Source organism: Tursiops truncatus, chromosome 13, assembly GCF_011762595.2.
Source record: "Tursiops truncatus isolate mTurTru1 chromosome 13, mTurTru1.mat.Y, whole genome shotgun sequence".
Classification (NCBI taxonomy): domain Eukaryota; kingdom Metazoa; phylum Chordata; class Mammalia; order Artiodactyla; family Delphinidae; genus Tursiops; species Tursiops truncatus.
The window spans coordinates 17,629,907-17,643,436 of NC_047046.1; the positions used below are offsets into that span (position 1 = coordinate 17,629,907).

The 13,530-nt window shown below is 43.4% G+C and overlaps 1 protein-coding gene across 14 annotated transcripts in view; it reads right to left on the minus strand.

Annotated features, from left to right (window-relative positions):
- The window catches only part of ACACB (acetyl-CoA carboxylase beta), a 139,890-nt gene that overhangs the window by 16,126 nt on the left and 110,234 nt on the right, over positions 1-13,530 (minus strand). For 12 of the 14 annotated variants that reach the window (XM_073790211.1, XM_073790216.1, XM_073790215.1 and 9 more), the window contains 8 exons: positions 13,301-13,516; positions 11,713-11,868; positions 10,636-10,839; positions 9,115-9,270; positions 3,715-3,837; positions 3,127-3,396; positions 2,112-2,209; positions 958-1,078 (listed from right to left, as the gene is read on the minus strand). In XM_073790211.1, the coding sequence (XP_073646312.1) occupies positions 958-1,078; positions 2,112-2,209; positions 3,127-3,396; positions 3,715-3,837; positions 9,115-9,270; positions 10,636-10,839; positions 11,713-11,868; positions 13,301-13,516 (1,344 nt within the window). Of the gene's footprint in view, positions 1-957; positions 1,079-2,111; positions 2,210-3,126; positions 3,397-3,714; positions 3,838-9,114; positions 9,271-10,635; positions 10,905-11,712; positions 11,869-13,300; positions 13,517-13,530 lie in introns of those variants that run through there. The other 2 variants (XM_073790221.1, XM_073790222.1) reach the window with 2 other exon arrangements.

The following is a 13,530-nucleotide window of genomic DNA, read 5'->3' on the forward strand; positions in this document are numbered from 1 at the left end:
TACGATATAGTGTAAACATAACTTTTACATGGACTGAGAAACCAAAAAATCTGTGTGACGTTTATTGCTATATCCACTTTATTGCAACATTTGCTTTATGGTAGAGGTCTGGAACCAAACCTGCAACATCTCTGAGGTGTGCCTGTCTGTATATATATAAATAAAAGATACATATATGTTTATATATTTTTGGAATATGTAAAGATATACATATCTTTTTATATTCTTCAAAATAAAAATATTTTGGAATATGTAAATATATGCATAAATCTTTTTATTTTGAAATATATATGAAACATATTTAAATGACATCTAGAAAACAAGCCTAAGGAAGACACTCATGGCCAACATCTTCCACCTTGGAAACTGAAGATACAACACTGAAGGTAAAAATCGTATCTTGAGGGACAGTTTACCATTGAAAAGTACTATTACTACGACTCTACCAGAAACAGAAAATATTTTTGAAAAGGCCAAACTGGGGAGCGGGAAGAGAGTCATTTAGTACCAGTTAAAATTGGACAAAAGTTCTTCTAAATACTCGGTACCTTTTAAATAAGAGGTGATTGGCCCCTGATTCAAACCAACCAACTCTTAACAGGATATTTTTGAGATAACACTTCAAACTGAACCCAAACTGTGTTCTGATGATATTAAAGAATTGCCACTGATACTGTTGGGTGTAACAGTACCGTGGTTATGTTTTTAAAAAATTAATCTAGTCAAGATCCACATTGGGGTACTTACAGATGGAAAGATATAAGTGGAGTTTGCTTTAGAATATTCCAGAACAGGGGGGCAGAGGGACTGGGGACATAGGAATCGTTACACGTTGATAATTGTTGGAGCTGGTGATGAGTACATAGGGCTCATTAGCAATTCTCTTTGCTTTCTTGACTATTTGAAAGTTTCTATAATAAAAAGTTGAGACGGAAAAGAAAATAGGAGGGGACTCACCAAGCTGATGGTGACAATCTCATCATAATCCAGGGAGGTCTCCCCAGCAATCATGCCTGAGCCCCTCAGGTTCTCTACGCCCAGGCCATCCTCCTTCCCAATGATATCCGTGATGACATACCTTCAAGAACCAAATGCGAGTTAAACACTGAGCTCTAGCCCAGAAAAATCCAAGGCTGATGCGTTTCCCAAGGACCCGAGGAAGGAAGGCTAAGCAAGGTGAGGGATTGGAAGGTGATAAAGCAGCTGGAGGTGAGATGAAGGCGGGGGTCTAGGCCCCTGATGACTGGCCCTAAAGTTTCTAGAAGGGCAAGTACAGCATCGATAATCATCACCCCTCCAACCAAAGATAAAGTTTGCCTATTCAGAGGCTGTCCTAATGAAATGTCACCCCACCCTGCATTCCTCCAGAAGCAATCTAGAATAGCCTTTGGTCTACAGAGACATGGGGGTATACAAGGAGAAGCCACGTGGTTCATAATCAATCAGTCAAGATTCCGTGGCCATGTAAGTACACTGTACAGCCTAACCCATTAGGGATTCACACGGCATTTCAGTGCATTAAATGTTCTGAGAAGGCCTGCGATAAAGATGCTTGTTGGATCTCATTTAACCCAGTGTTTCCCAAACTTACTTGACTACGGAAAATTTTCACTCCCTCCCATCCTCCCAAATCACCAACTAACATTCCAGGAAACTCAGCCTGGGAAATTCTGATTTAAATCAGAATCTGATTTTAAAAACCCACAACCCACAAGCCGGTATTGCCCTTGACGTTCTCACGAAGCAGGCCCTCCCGGCATCTTCCCAGCTCACCAAGTCACCGCTGAGTCAGTCTGGCTAATTTGGTCACAAAATGTGAACCTGCAGCTCTGGGGACACTATGGGAATCCAACCTAATTCTCCTTGCATGATGTGGTATTTTTGCGAAGGACGTGCCTCATTTGGGGATGACAAGGATGGGCTCACCCTAAAGGATGCCCCAGGTGTCTGAGCTATCAGTGCCCCCAGTGGAGCTCGGGGGTCCCATTGTACAAACGCTACCACCTGCTTGATATACTGTCATAAGCCCAGAGGCGAAGAGGCAGATTCCCCTGGGAGTAGCTGAAATTAACCACAGGTAAAATGAAGGCGCTGCCTGGTCAGTTATTTACCTGGATTCTCCTTCTTCCTCGACGTGTTTACAATGGACGGAGTTCAGGGAGCTGACTGTGGTGTAGTCTTGGGGAGTCAGGTACAGGTATTTAATTCCCTTAAAAATATATACTTCAGTAAGGCTATGAGTCCAGCTTCCTGCACTCAACAGCCACTGTTTTGTTTTAACGTCAACACTGGTTTGGGTGGGTGGGGGCGGGGGTGTTAATAACACCATGTTAATAACACAGTCACCTGTCTGATGTTAATACCATGTTAATAACAGTAATAAAGGGAAGGTCTGCTCTGTGCTTTCCACTGGTCCTTACAATACAACCTCACTTTCTTCCTGGGCTCTCTGATTTAATGTTTTTTAATCATCTTTTCATTCTCTTTCCCCTACGGAGCTTTTTTTCCTTAATGCCAACCCCCCCCGCCCCCCCAATAAAATTTTATTGTAGATATATTGTTTATGTGTGTATGTATGTATACATATATGTGTGTGTGTATGCTTTTTACATGAAAAGAATCATTTTTTGCCCCCATGGCGGGGGCAATACCACCCCCTTGAGAACTCATGCTCCGGTTGCACAGAATGACTCTGTCCCCTGCATTTTCACATCACAAGATGTGTGCTTTTCTCTATTCATTTTGCCTTTTATGGTAGCTGGTGTCTCTAGGTCTCCTGGATGATTTTTAAGAACTTCCTGAGGCCAGGGATTACGCTGTCATTCACATTTGCATCCTCGGTGTGCACTGCGTTCCAAGAGATGCTCAGTATGTATAAACTCTGTGTTTACATAAAAAATAACTTTTTTTCATTATTGTCCCCCTAAGGATCCCATTTAGACCTTTTTTCCTAATCGTCACCCCCTCCCATGAAATTTTACTGCCTGTTTATGTACTTTATGGATATCTATGCTGTCTACACAAAGAGCAAGATTTTGTCCGCCCCCTTGGAGCTGCTGTCACCCGCACAGAAAATACAACATGAGCTTAGCGCAGTCACACTGCCACCCCAGCTTTATGACGTACCTTGTGGGGGTCTTCCCGGTCCACCCAAGCCACCTGGAACATGTGTTTGATCTCCTCCGCAAGGCCGATACGGGCCCCACTGTTGGCAGCGAGGTAGATTTTGGGGATGCCCTCTGCCCGGGCCATCTCGGATGCCCGCAGGTACAGAAGGTCTTCTCCAAGGCCAAAGGATCCTATCCGGAAGGTGATGTCATTGCTGATGAGGATAACGTCGCGCCCTTCTGGGTACTCAAGGGTCTTAAACCTCATTTTGAAGGCCACCATGCCCACCTGGCGAGGACACGAATGCACAAGAAAACGGGCTTGTTTCTTCAGGAGGAACTTATTTATTTATTTTTGGCCGCACTGCACAGCATGCAGGACCTAAGTACCCTGACCAGGGATTGAACCCATGTCCCCTGCAGTGGAAGTACAGGGTCTTAACCACTGGACGGCCAGGGAAGTCCCCCAGGAGGAAATTTTTTTAAAGGGTGATTCCGGCCAGGGGCTGGGCTCTGTGAGCGTTTTTTTTTAAATTTTATTGAAGTATAGTTGATTTACAATGTTGTGTTCATTTCTCCTGTACAGCAAAGCGACTCAGTTCTTTACCTCATTTCCTCCAGGAAGTCGGTTCATCTCCACCAGCTGGCCCTGCGGGTCCAGCACTAGTTCGGTGTATGTCAGGATGTCTTTGGGGTACTTGTCCGGGGAACCCCACATTTTAAAAAGAGCCTACAGAGAGGACAGGAAAGAGAAAAACCTGAAGTCATCAGTAAGGAAGTATATTTTCTACTGCTTTCTCTCTTTTTCAATCACGAACTATTTAAAGCATACATGCAGAAAAATAAATACCCAAGCATCTATCTCATGGCTCTGTCAAATCAGAATTTTTCCACAGTAGCTTAAGATTTTTTTAAAGAAATAAGAAAAATGCAGTTGAAGTCCCTGGTGTACCCCTCCCCATCCCATTCCCATCCCTCCTCCCCGCTGCTCCCCTCAGGTAACTATTATCCTGAATTACTGTCCATCAGTCCTCTGTAGGCTTTTACATTTTTATTTCATCATATGTGCAGACATTTAAAACATAGCATTGGGCTTCCCTGGTGGCGCAGTGGTTGGGAATCCGCCTGCCAAAGCAGGGGACACGGGTTCAAGCCCTGGTCCGGGAAGATCCCACATGCCGCGGAGCACCTAAGCCCGTGTGCCGTAACTACTGAGCCTGTGCTCTAGAGCCCGTGCACCACAACTACTGAAGCCCGCGTGCCTAGAACCCAGGCTCCACAACAAGAGAAGCCACCGCAGTGAGAAGCCCACGCACCACAACAAAAAGTAGCCCCCGCTCGCCACACTAGAGAAAGCCCGCACACAGCAACGAAGACCCAACGCGGCCAAAAACAATAAATAAAATAAAAATAAAACCCCCCAAAAAACATAGCATTATTTTGCATGACTTATACTTTAAATAATGGTATTGCACTGGACACGTTCTTCCACAACTTATTTTTCCAGTTCTCCAATATATTTGAGAGATTTATCCATATTGATAAATTTAGCTCTGGTTTATTCATTTTCCCTGCTGTTCAGTTTTCCATGATATGAACATATCACAATTTATTTATTCATAACCCTTTTTAGGAACATTTAGGTTTCCAATTCTACACCAACAATGCTGTAATCAACATTTTTATGGTCTTTTTTTTTTTTTTTTTTTAATTAAAAAAAATGAGTGTTTCAATGGGTGTATACCTAGGAATGAAATTGCTGGGTCATAGGGTATGTGAAAATTCAGATTTACTGGATATTATCAAATTGTTTTACAGTTCTAGTAAGAATGTGTGAGAGCTCCTTTGCTCCATATACTTGTCCACACTTGGCTTTGGCAAATATTTTAATGTTTACCCATCTGCTGGGTGTGAAACTGTACTGTGATTTTTTTTTTTTTTGTACTGTGATATTGGTTGGTACTTCACTGATTATCAGTGAGGTGAGCACCTTAGAATATATTGATTGATCTTGTAAGTTTCTCTTTCTTTTGGTCAATTTCCTATTTATAACTCTTGCCCATATTTTTTATAGTTTTGCTTGTTTTTTTTTTTCCAACTGATTTATAAATGCTCTGTAGATAATATTGCTCTAACCCCTTGCTGGAAACAGATATTTAAACATATTCTCCCAATCTGGGGTTTGTCTTTTCTCTTTTACATAAATAACTTTTAAATTTTAACATAGTCACATTTATGGGGTTTTCCTATGCTTATGCTTTCAACTCACTCCGAGCAGTTTTAATCCTCTCGAAATTTATTTCTGTACACCAGATGAGGTAGAAATCGAAAAATTTTTTTCCCAATTAGATAAGAAATTTCTTTGTACCTTTTAGTGAAATTTATTCCCTTGATTCAGAATCCCACCTCTGCATTCAATCAAGGTTCTGTCTGTGAGTGGGTCTGACTCTAGACTCTATTCTGTTCCATTGGTCTATTTGTTTAGCTCTGTTACAATAATATTACACACTGTAGTACGTACTACTGCTTGAAAGTAAATAATGACTTTTTTTTTTTTAATTTTTTTTTTTTTTTTTTGCGGTACGCGGGCCTCTCACTGTTGTGGCCTCTCCCGTTGCGGCGCATAGGCTCCGGACGCGCAGGCTCAGCGGCCACGGCTCACGGGCCTAGCTGCTCCACGGCATGTGGGATCTTCCTGGACCGGGGCACGAACCCGCGTCCCCTGCATCGGCAGGCGGACTCTCAACCACTGCGCCACCAGGGAAGCCCAAATAATGACTTATTTTAAAGGATGGCTAAGACAAGTCCTCCTGATTTTGTTCTTTTTCAGAAGTGTTTTTGCTATTCATGAACTTTTGCTTTCCCTATGAGTTTTTCAGTTGCACCAAAACTCCAGAATTATACTGAACGTATTAATTTGGGGGGAACTATTATCTTTACAATATTGAATCTTCCCATCATACATAAGCATGATATATCTCTCTATTTAGGCTTAAAGTATTTCCGTAAAGTTTCAAAATTTCCTCCATAAAGGTCTTGTATGTTTTTTGTTTGATTTATCCCTAAACTTGGAGCTGATCTTAATATTGTAAATGGCATTTTTTCCAATTAGATTTTACAATTATTGCTGGTCTATGAGAGTACAATTAAGTTTTGTATATTGCTCTTGTATCTAGCGATCTTGCTGTATTATCTAATTGGTTCCATAAATTCTCTTGGATTTCCTGTATAGGCATTTATATCATCTATGAAAAACGTAACTTTGCTTCCTTCTTTCTAGTCTTTATACCTTTTATTTCTTTTTCTCATATTTTTGCATTGGCCAAGAACTCTAGTAAAAAAAAGTTGAATAGAAGGGGTGTTAATGGATATTTCTATCTGTACCTATCTTTGAAGCGAATACTTCTAACATTTCACCATTAGGTGCTATTAATTTTAGGTGGATGTCTTTTATCAAAATAAACAAATTTGAGGCTTCCCTGGTGGCACAGTGGTTAAGAATCCCCCTGCCAATGCTGGGGACACGGGTTTGAGCCCTGGTCCGGGAAGATCCCACATGCTGCGGAGCAACTAAGCCTATGCGTCATAACTACTGAGGGTGTGCTCTACAGCCCGTGAGCCACAACTACTGAGCCTGCGTGCCACAACTACTGAAGCCCATGTGCCTACAACCCATGCTCTGCAACGAGAAGCCACCACAACGAGAAGCCTGCACACCACAACGAAGAGTAGCCCCTGCTTGCTGCAACTAGAGAAAGCCCGCGTGCAGCAACGAAGACCTGATGCAGCCAGAAATAAATTAAAAAAAAAGTCCCCTTCTAGTCCTAGTTTATTAAAAGCTTTTATTATAAATAGATATTATCTTTTCAAATACATTTTTTGCACCTATTGAGAAATTTAAGTTCGTTCTTAATCTATTAACATGGTAAACTATAGACTTCCTAATACCAGACAAGCTGTCACAAGATAAATACTACTTAGTCTAAATTTTTTTTAAAAAATCATTACTGGGTTTCATTTGCTAATATTTTAATTATGATTCGTGTCCATGTTCATAAATGAGACAATAAACTTCCTTTCTCCTAATGTTCTTACCTTGGATTAATATTAAAGTAATAATAACCTGATAAAATGAGTTAAGAAGCATTCCCTTTGTTTTTTCTATTCTCTAAACAGTTTGTATACAAAGGGAATTATCTGTCCCTTGAAGGTTTGACAACAATTGTTGTAAAACTGTCTAGGACCAATTTTAGTAGATGGGTGTTTCTGACCTACGAATTCAATTTCATTAATGCTTTTTTCCAAATTTATTTATTTATTTATTTATGGCTGCTTTGGGTCTTCGTTGCGCGTGGGCTTTCTCTAGTTGCAGCGAGCGGGGGCTACTCTTTGTTGCTGTGCACGGGCTTCTCATTGCTGTGGCTTTTCTCGTTGCGGAGCATGGGCTCTAGGCATGCGGGCTTCAGTAGTTGTGGCTTGAGGGCTCTAGAGCGCAGGCTCAGTAGTTGTGGCGCACGGGCTTAGTTGCTCCGCGGCATGTGCGATCTTCCCGGACCAGGACTCGAATCTGTGTCCCCTGCATTGGCAGGTGGATTCTTAACCACTGTGCCACCAGGGAGGTCCCTGGCTGGGCCCAATTTTAGTAGATGGATGTTTTTGAACTATTAATTCAATTTCATTGATGCTTATAATCTATTTACATTTTCTATTTCTTCTTGAGTCAGTTTTGATAAGATATATTTTTCTCAGAAATTTTCATCTGTTTTCAAATTTATGTGTTGTCCACCATACTCTGTTTCTTTATCTAAAAGAAAGTGGATGGATTTATTCCTGATTTGTCTGTTTCTTATTCTTATGGCCTGTGACTTCTGAGGCAAAAGGATACAGACAATGACATTCTTAATTATAAAAGTTTCCATTCTACTGAATACTTTATATATATTTCTTACCACAACCTGGGGAAGTAGGTAATATTATTAGCCTCATTTTACAGAGGAGGAAAGTGAGGCCCAGAGAGGTGAAGGAACTTGCCCAGGGACACACAGGAAGCAAAGGACAGATTTGGAACTCAGGCCCAGGCCTTACGGACCCTAAACGGCAGCTTTTCCTACTATCCTGGATCTCCTATGCCTAAAGTACACTGATGCTTTCCTGCGGACAGTAGAAGTCCACAACCTCAGTTTCATGAACGTCATTCACAAGCAACGGAGAAGATGTACACAGGCACCCATATCACCAATGCCAGTGTGCTCAGTCTCCTTGAAGGGCCCTTCTACGTAAAAAAAAAATAAAGGCATAGAAAGCATACTTGAAGGAAATACACTAAAATGGTATTGCAGTCCTCAATGGTAGACAAGTGATTACCTATGAGTGAAATTTTATTTGCTTATTCCTATTTTTCTGTATCCAGTGTATATTTAATAATCATAAAAACATAAAACATTATTTTTTTAAGTAGACCAAAAAGTCCTCAAAGGCAGTGACCCCATCCTCTTCCTCATGGTCTATCTACCCTTAGAACGGTTCCTGGCATGTAGCCAGCACTTAATATAAGCATTAAAAAGACCAAAAGGAAGTGGTAAACAATTTGTCTTTAGTACGTGGAACAAGGAGTCACTTTTTCCTTCTTTCCGTTCTCCTTTACCTTCCAAAGTTTCTATACTATATTCCTTTTTATCACTGGGATGAAATTAGGTTTGTTTTAGAAAAATATACTATGAAGTCATTCTCAATATTAGCTTCTTTTCCTTCACGAATACTGTGTTCTTTAGAGTGGGGTCTTCAGAAGAGTAACTAAGGGGAATTCCCTGGTGCCCCAGTGGTTGAGACTTGGTGCTTTCACTGCCATGGGCCCAGGTTCAATCCCTGGTCAGGGAACTAAGATCCCACAAGCCGCACAGTGCGGCCAAAAAAAAAAAAAAAGAGTAACTAAGGATGGGGGGTGTGGATGCCAGTGGAGTCCCTAAGGGGACCCTGGGCAGTGCTGAGTCTCAGCCTCAGGACTTGCCTGCCTGAACATTTCCGGGAAGTCATACACATAGGTGGTACCCAGGGACTGGGCCTGGAATCGCTTAGCCTGGAGCAGATCCTTGGTGACGTAGGGAGTATTGATCAGCATCCCGTGCTGGGGCCCTTGTTTGTTGCCGAAGGAGTGAAACATGATCTGGACCAGAAAGAAAGAAAAACAGAGAGTGAGGAGGGCAAGTCTCAGAGAACCACACTCCTGCCCAATTTATTTCTTCCCAGTCCTCAGTGAAAATGCAATGAGGGAATACTACTCAGCCGGAACAAAGAATGAAATAATGCCATTTGCAGCAACATGGATGGACCTAGAGATTATCATACTAAGTGAAATAAGCCATACAGAGGAAGACAAATATCACATGATACCACTTATATGTGGAATCTAACATATGACACAAAGGAACTCTTATGAAACAGAAACAGACCCACAGACATAGAGAATAGACTGGTGGTTGTGAAGGGGGAGGGTGTGTGGGAGAGGGACGGACTGGGAGTTTGGGGTTAGTAGGTGCAAGCTATTATATATAGAATGGATAAACAACAAGGTCCTAGTGTACAGCACAGGGAACTATATTCAGTATTCTGTGATAAACCATAATGAAATAGAATATTAAAAAAATAATGTGTATATATATGTATAACTGAATCACTCTGCTGTATAGCAGAAATTAACACAACATTGTAAATCAACTACAATAATGAGGGGAAGCATAGCACATATCACATAACAAAGTGAGTGCCCGGGAGAATACTCTCTTCTCTGCCACTGTGGGAAACAGATGTGGAGACACAGCTCCAAAACTGTAATTATCATACTACTAACACACACACACACACACACACACACACACACACACACACACACACCAAACAAACCAGAGTGCATGTAAAAATTGGTGAAACCCAAATAAGGTCTGCATTTGAGTTAATAGACTTGTCAAGACAGGAAGTGGACCAGTGTCAACTTCCTGTCTTGACAATGTCTCTGGTTAAAAAAGATGCTATCATTGGGGAAAGCTGGGTGAAGGGTACATGAGTATTCTCTGTCCTAAATTTTCTCCTCTGTGCTATTTTTGCAACTTTTTGAGAGTCTTTAAGTGTTTCAAAATAAAACGATTATATACATATACATGTAATCCACTACATGTATATATAGTAGACAATAGGAAATTTGATTCATTTTACAAAAGTCTATTCCAAAACACGGTTGGGGAAAATAACATTTCCCTAACTGAACTAACTTGGGAACTGTATTATAATAAGCCGTAATACTCCACATCTTATCCCAAACATGGTTCTAGACTGGATTAAACTTTGGATTCATTCTCCTTCCCAGAGGAATGAACAACTGGGATTCAGAAGCTAACGCGTTTATCATAAAACTCAGAGGAGCAGCCCCAGTCTGACACAGCAAAGCTTCCAAGTGCCATTTTAATCTACGTCTTGCTCTCCGAGCAGCCTGCCTCCACTTTGACTCGACCTCTGTGAGCCAGCCCGGCCTTACGTTTCCAGATCTGGGGTCGGTCACTTCTTTGTAGAGGCTGATGTCCAGGTAGTAGCCTGACTCGTTGGTGATGAACAGGCGGATGGGAACGGCGCGGTCGGTGGTGGTCTGGCGGATGTTGATCTTGACCTCAGCCTGGAGCACGCGGAGTTTCCACAACCGGCTGCCGTAGCGCATCACCATGGACCGCACTGACTCCTCAATCTGCAGCATACCACAGCAATTCAATTTCAGGACCCATTCCGCGCACACTCGTAATAGTTCTAGCTCTGATTATAACAGAAAGATGAGATATACTGAATGCAAAACGCACTGCATGTATATAGCAGAGCAATACGTAGCATGTATCCATTAACTCTAAGCTGATAATAATCAAAGGTATCACGCTAAGCACGTAAGCTCATTATCTCACTCTGTCCCCATCATTACTCAGAGAGGCTGGTATTTTTGTCCCCCACTGACAGATGTGGAAACTGAGGCTGGTAAGAGCTAGTGCCCCTATGTTACCCTGTCTTCCTCTCCATCATGCATCCCAAGCCTATGCATTTTCTTCTTCAAGGAACTATGTGAACTGGTGGAGTTGGGGAATCAGCATGGGCCTCTGCACCCCACACATGCCAAGCTGATGGACTAGAACTTCTTTCATCCAGAATCACCACCACAGACTCTGCCTGCTCGTGAAGAACCAGCCAATGGAGAATGGCTGAGCCACGGACCTCAGGTTCTCACCCCGCTTCCCCCACCCACATGCAGCCCCCAACAGAGCCTGCAACTAGGGAGAGGACAAAATTTTGTTTTGTAAAGGACATTTTGGGCATCTGTGTCTTCCGAAACGTGAAGCGTGCCCACGGAGGGGGAATATCCTTAGGGACAGTCCTAAGGGTGGTGGCTGAAAAACGGCTCTACAATTAATCAATGGAAGGTTTGTTCTCCACCTGCAGCAAGTGAGGCTCAGACATGCACATACGCATCCTGGAGCTCAGGTCTCGAGCACCAGGAGACGATACCCTGAAGCAGGAAGGTCCCAGTGAAGGTGAACCTGGAGCCTGGTGAGAGCCCCACCCCCAGAGGTGAGACCTTAGAGGGGTCCATGATGACAGTGGGCACGAAGTTGAGGAAGATGTGGTTGCAGTCGGTGCGCACGATGGTGTTGTTGAACGCCACCTCCAGCTCGTCCATGGCCTCCAGAAGCAGCCGCTCGCCTTCGTTCTGCAGGTACTCGAAGGAGGCTTCCTGTCAAAGGGGGAGAGGGGCAGCCGCTAGGCCAGGGGCGCAGGGCCCAGAGAGTCAAAGGGAAAGGAGAGCATCCCCCTCCTCCAAAAGGCGTGCAGGTCAGACAGCAGAGCCCTGCCTCCAGAGGTAACGGGATGTCCAAGGCTGTCTCGTGTATTCAGCACCTCTGTTATTTTCTGTATTCTGATGCTTTGACAGCTGGGCCTTGCTGACCCTGGAGGGACTGCCCCTCCCAGGTTAGCCAATTCCTAGAGTTTATAAACAACTCACCCATGAGCATGCGTTTCAGGCAAACCAACCAATCCAGACCCCACACCCCAACGACCTCCTTGTCAGGCTCTCACCCTCCAGGCCACTATCCACTGGCCCTAATCACCCCAGGGCCAGGTATCAGACAACTAGAGACAGTCCCTATGCTCACAGCCTGCTGAAATTACTCAAGCTAGCCAGCCCCAAGCCTGCTCACCCTGCCTCACCCATTCCTTCCTGCGGAATCCACAATAAAGGCTCCTGTCCATGTATCCCCCCTCCCTCTGCCTCCTGAGCAGCCCTGGTGCTTCCCCATGTGGCCCCCACGGCTCAGCACGCCCCCTCCTCTTGGAATCTGTGATAACAAATAAACCATCTTTTTGATCATAACTGTCTCCTGATCTGTCGGCCTTACCGTACCTGGATAATCATAAAAGCTATTAAAATATCTAGGTGACAGAGGCAGGAAAATACTGATTAGCTTAACATCCACCACTAGGGGATGTGTTAAAAAACATTACACACACAAGATATACATCCATGCAAGGGAATTGCATGAAGGAAATCATCTTCATTAACATGGAAAGAGGTCTACAGTGAAAAAAAAAAAAAAAAGCCTTTAAATGATTTGTCCAGCCTGAGCTCCTATCTGTAACATTACACCTACAACCCAATCCCAATACATATATGGAATTAGGCCTAGAAAGGGTCACCAACAGGGCTGACCCCTGAATGGCAGGATTCTGGTCCTTTTCCTTAATTTTTAAAAATATTTTCAGTATTTTTTGCAATCTTCACAATATAATCATGAATTACTTTTCTAAATGCAAGAAACAATGGGACGTGATCTCTCACGCAATGAGCAAGTACAAAAAAATCCCCTTAACAAATCAGGATATTTCTTTTCTATCCTCCCAATTCTCTCCTCATGCAGAGAGATCTCTGTGACAGAAGGAAGAATCCACATGACTTCCCATGAAAACAGACCACTTCATTTTCCACCTCCCACTCCGTCCCCAGACTGGAGTGTCAGTCACAAGGGCAGGGCTGTGTGTGCCCTGTGCACCCTGAGATCCCCAGAGTGCAGCCCAGGGCCTGACCCAGAGCAGGAACTCAATGAAGGCAAGGGCAGCACGTAAGTGACAAGTTCAGGGGGAGAAAGGAACACCCCGTGACATCCTACCTTGGTGATCAGGTCCGAATGCCTGATGATGACGCGGATGAAGAACCTGTGGTCCGTGACCTCTGCGCCCTCTTTCACTCTGGCAGCGCCCAGGTACAAATGCATCTTGTGGTTGGCGCAGGGCATGGCAGTTATGTCAAAGTTACGCAACCGGCTGAGCTCCAGCTGGAAGGCCAGGGCCGGCTCCAAGTGACGGTAAATGCGATCTTCTGCAAACTGTGGGCCGACCA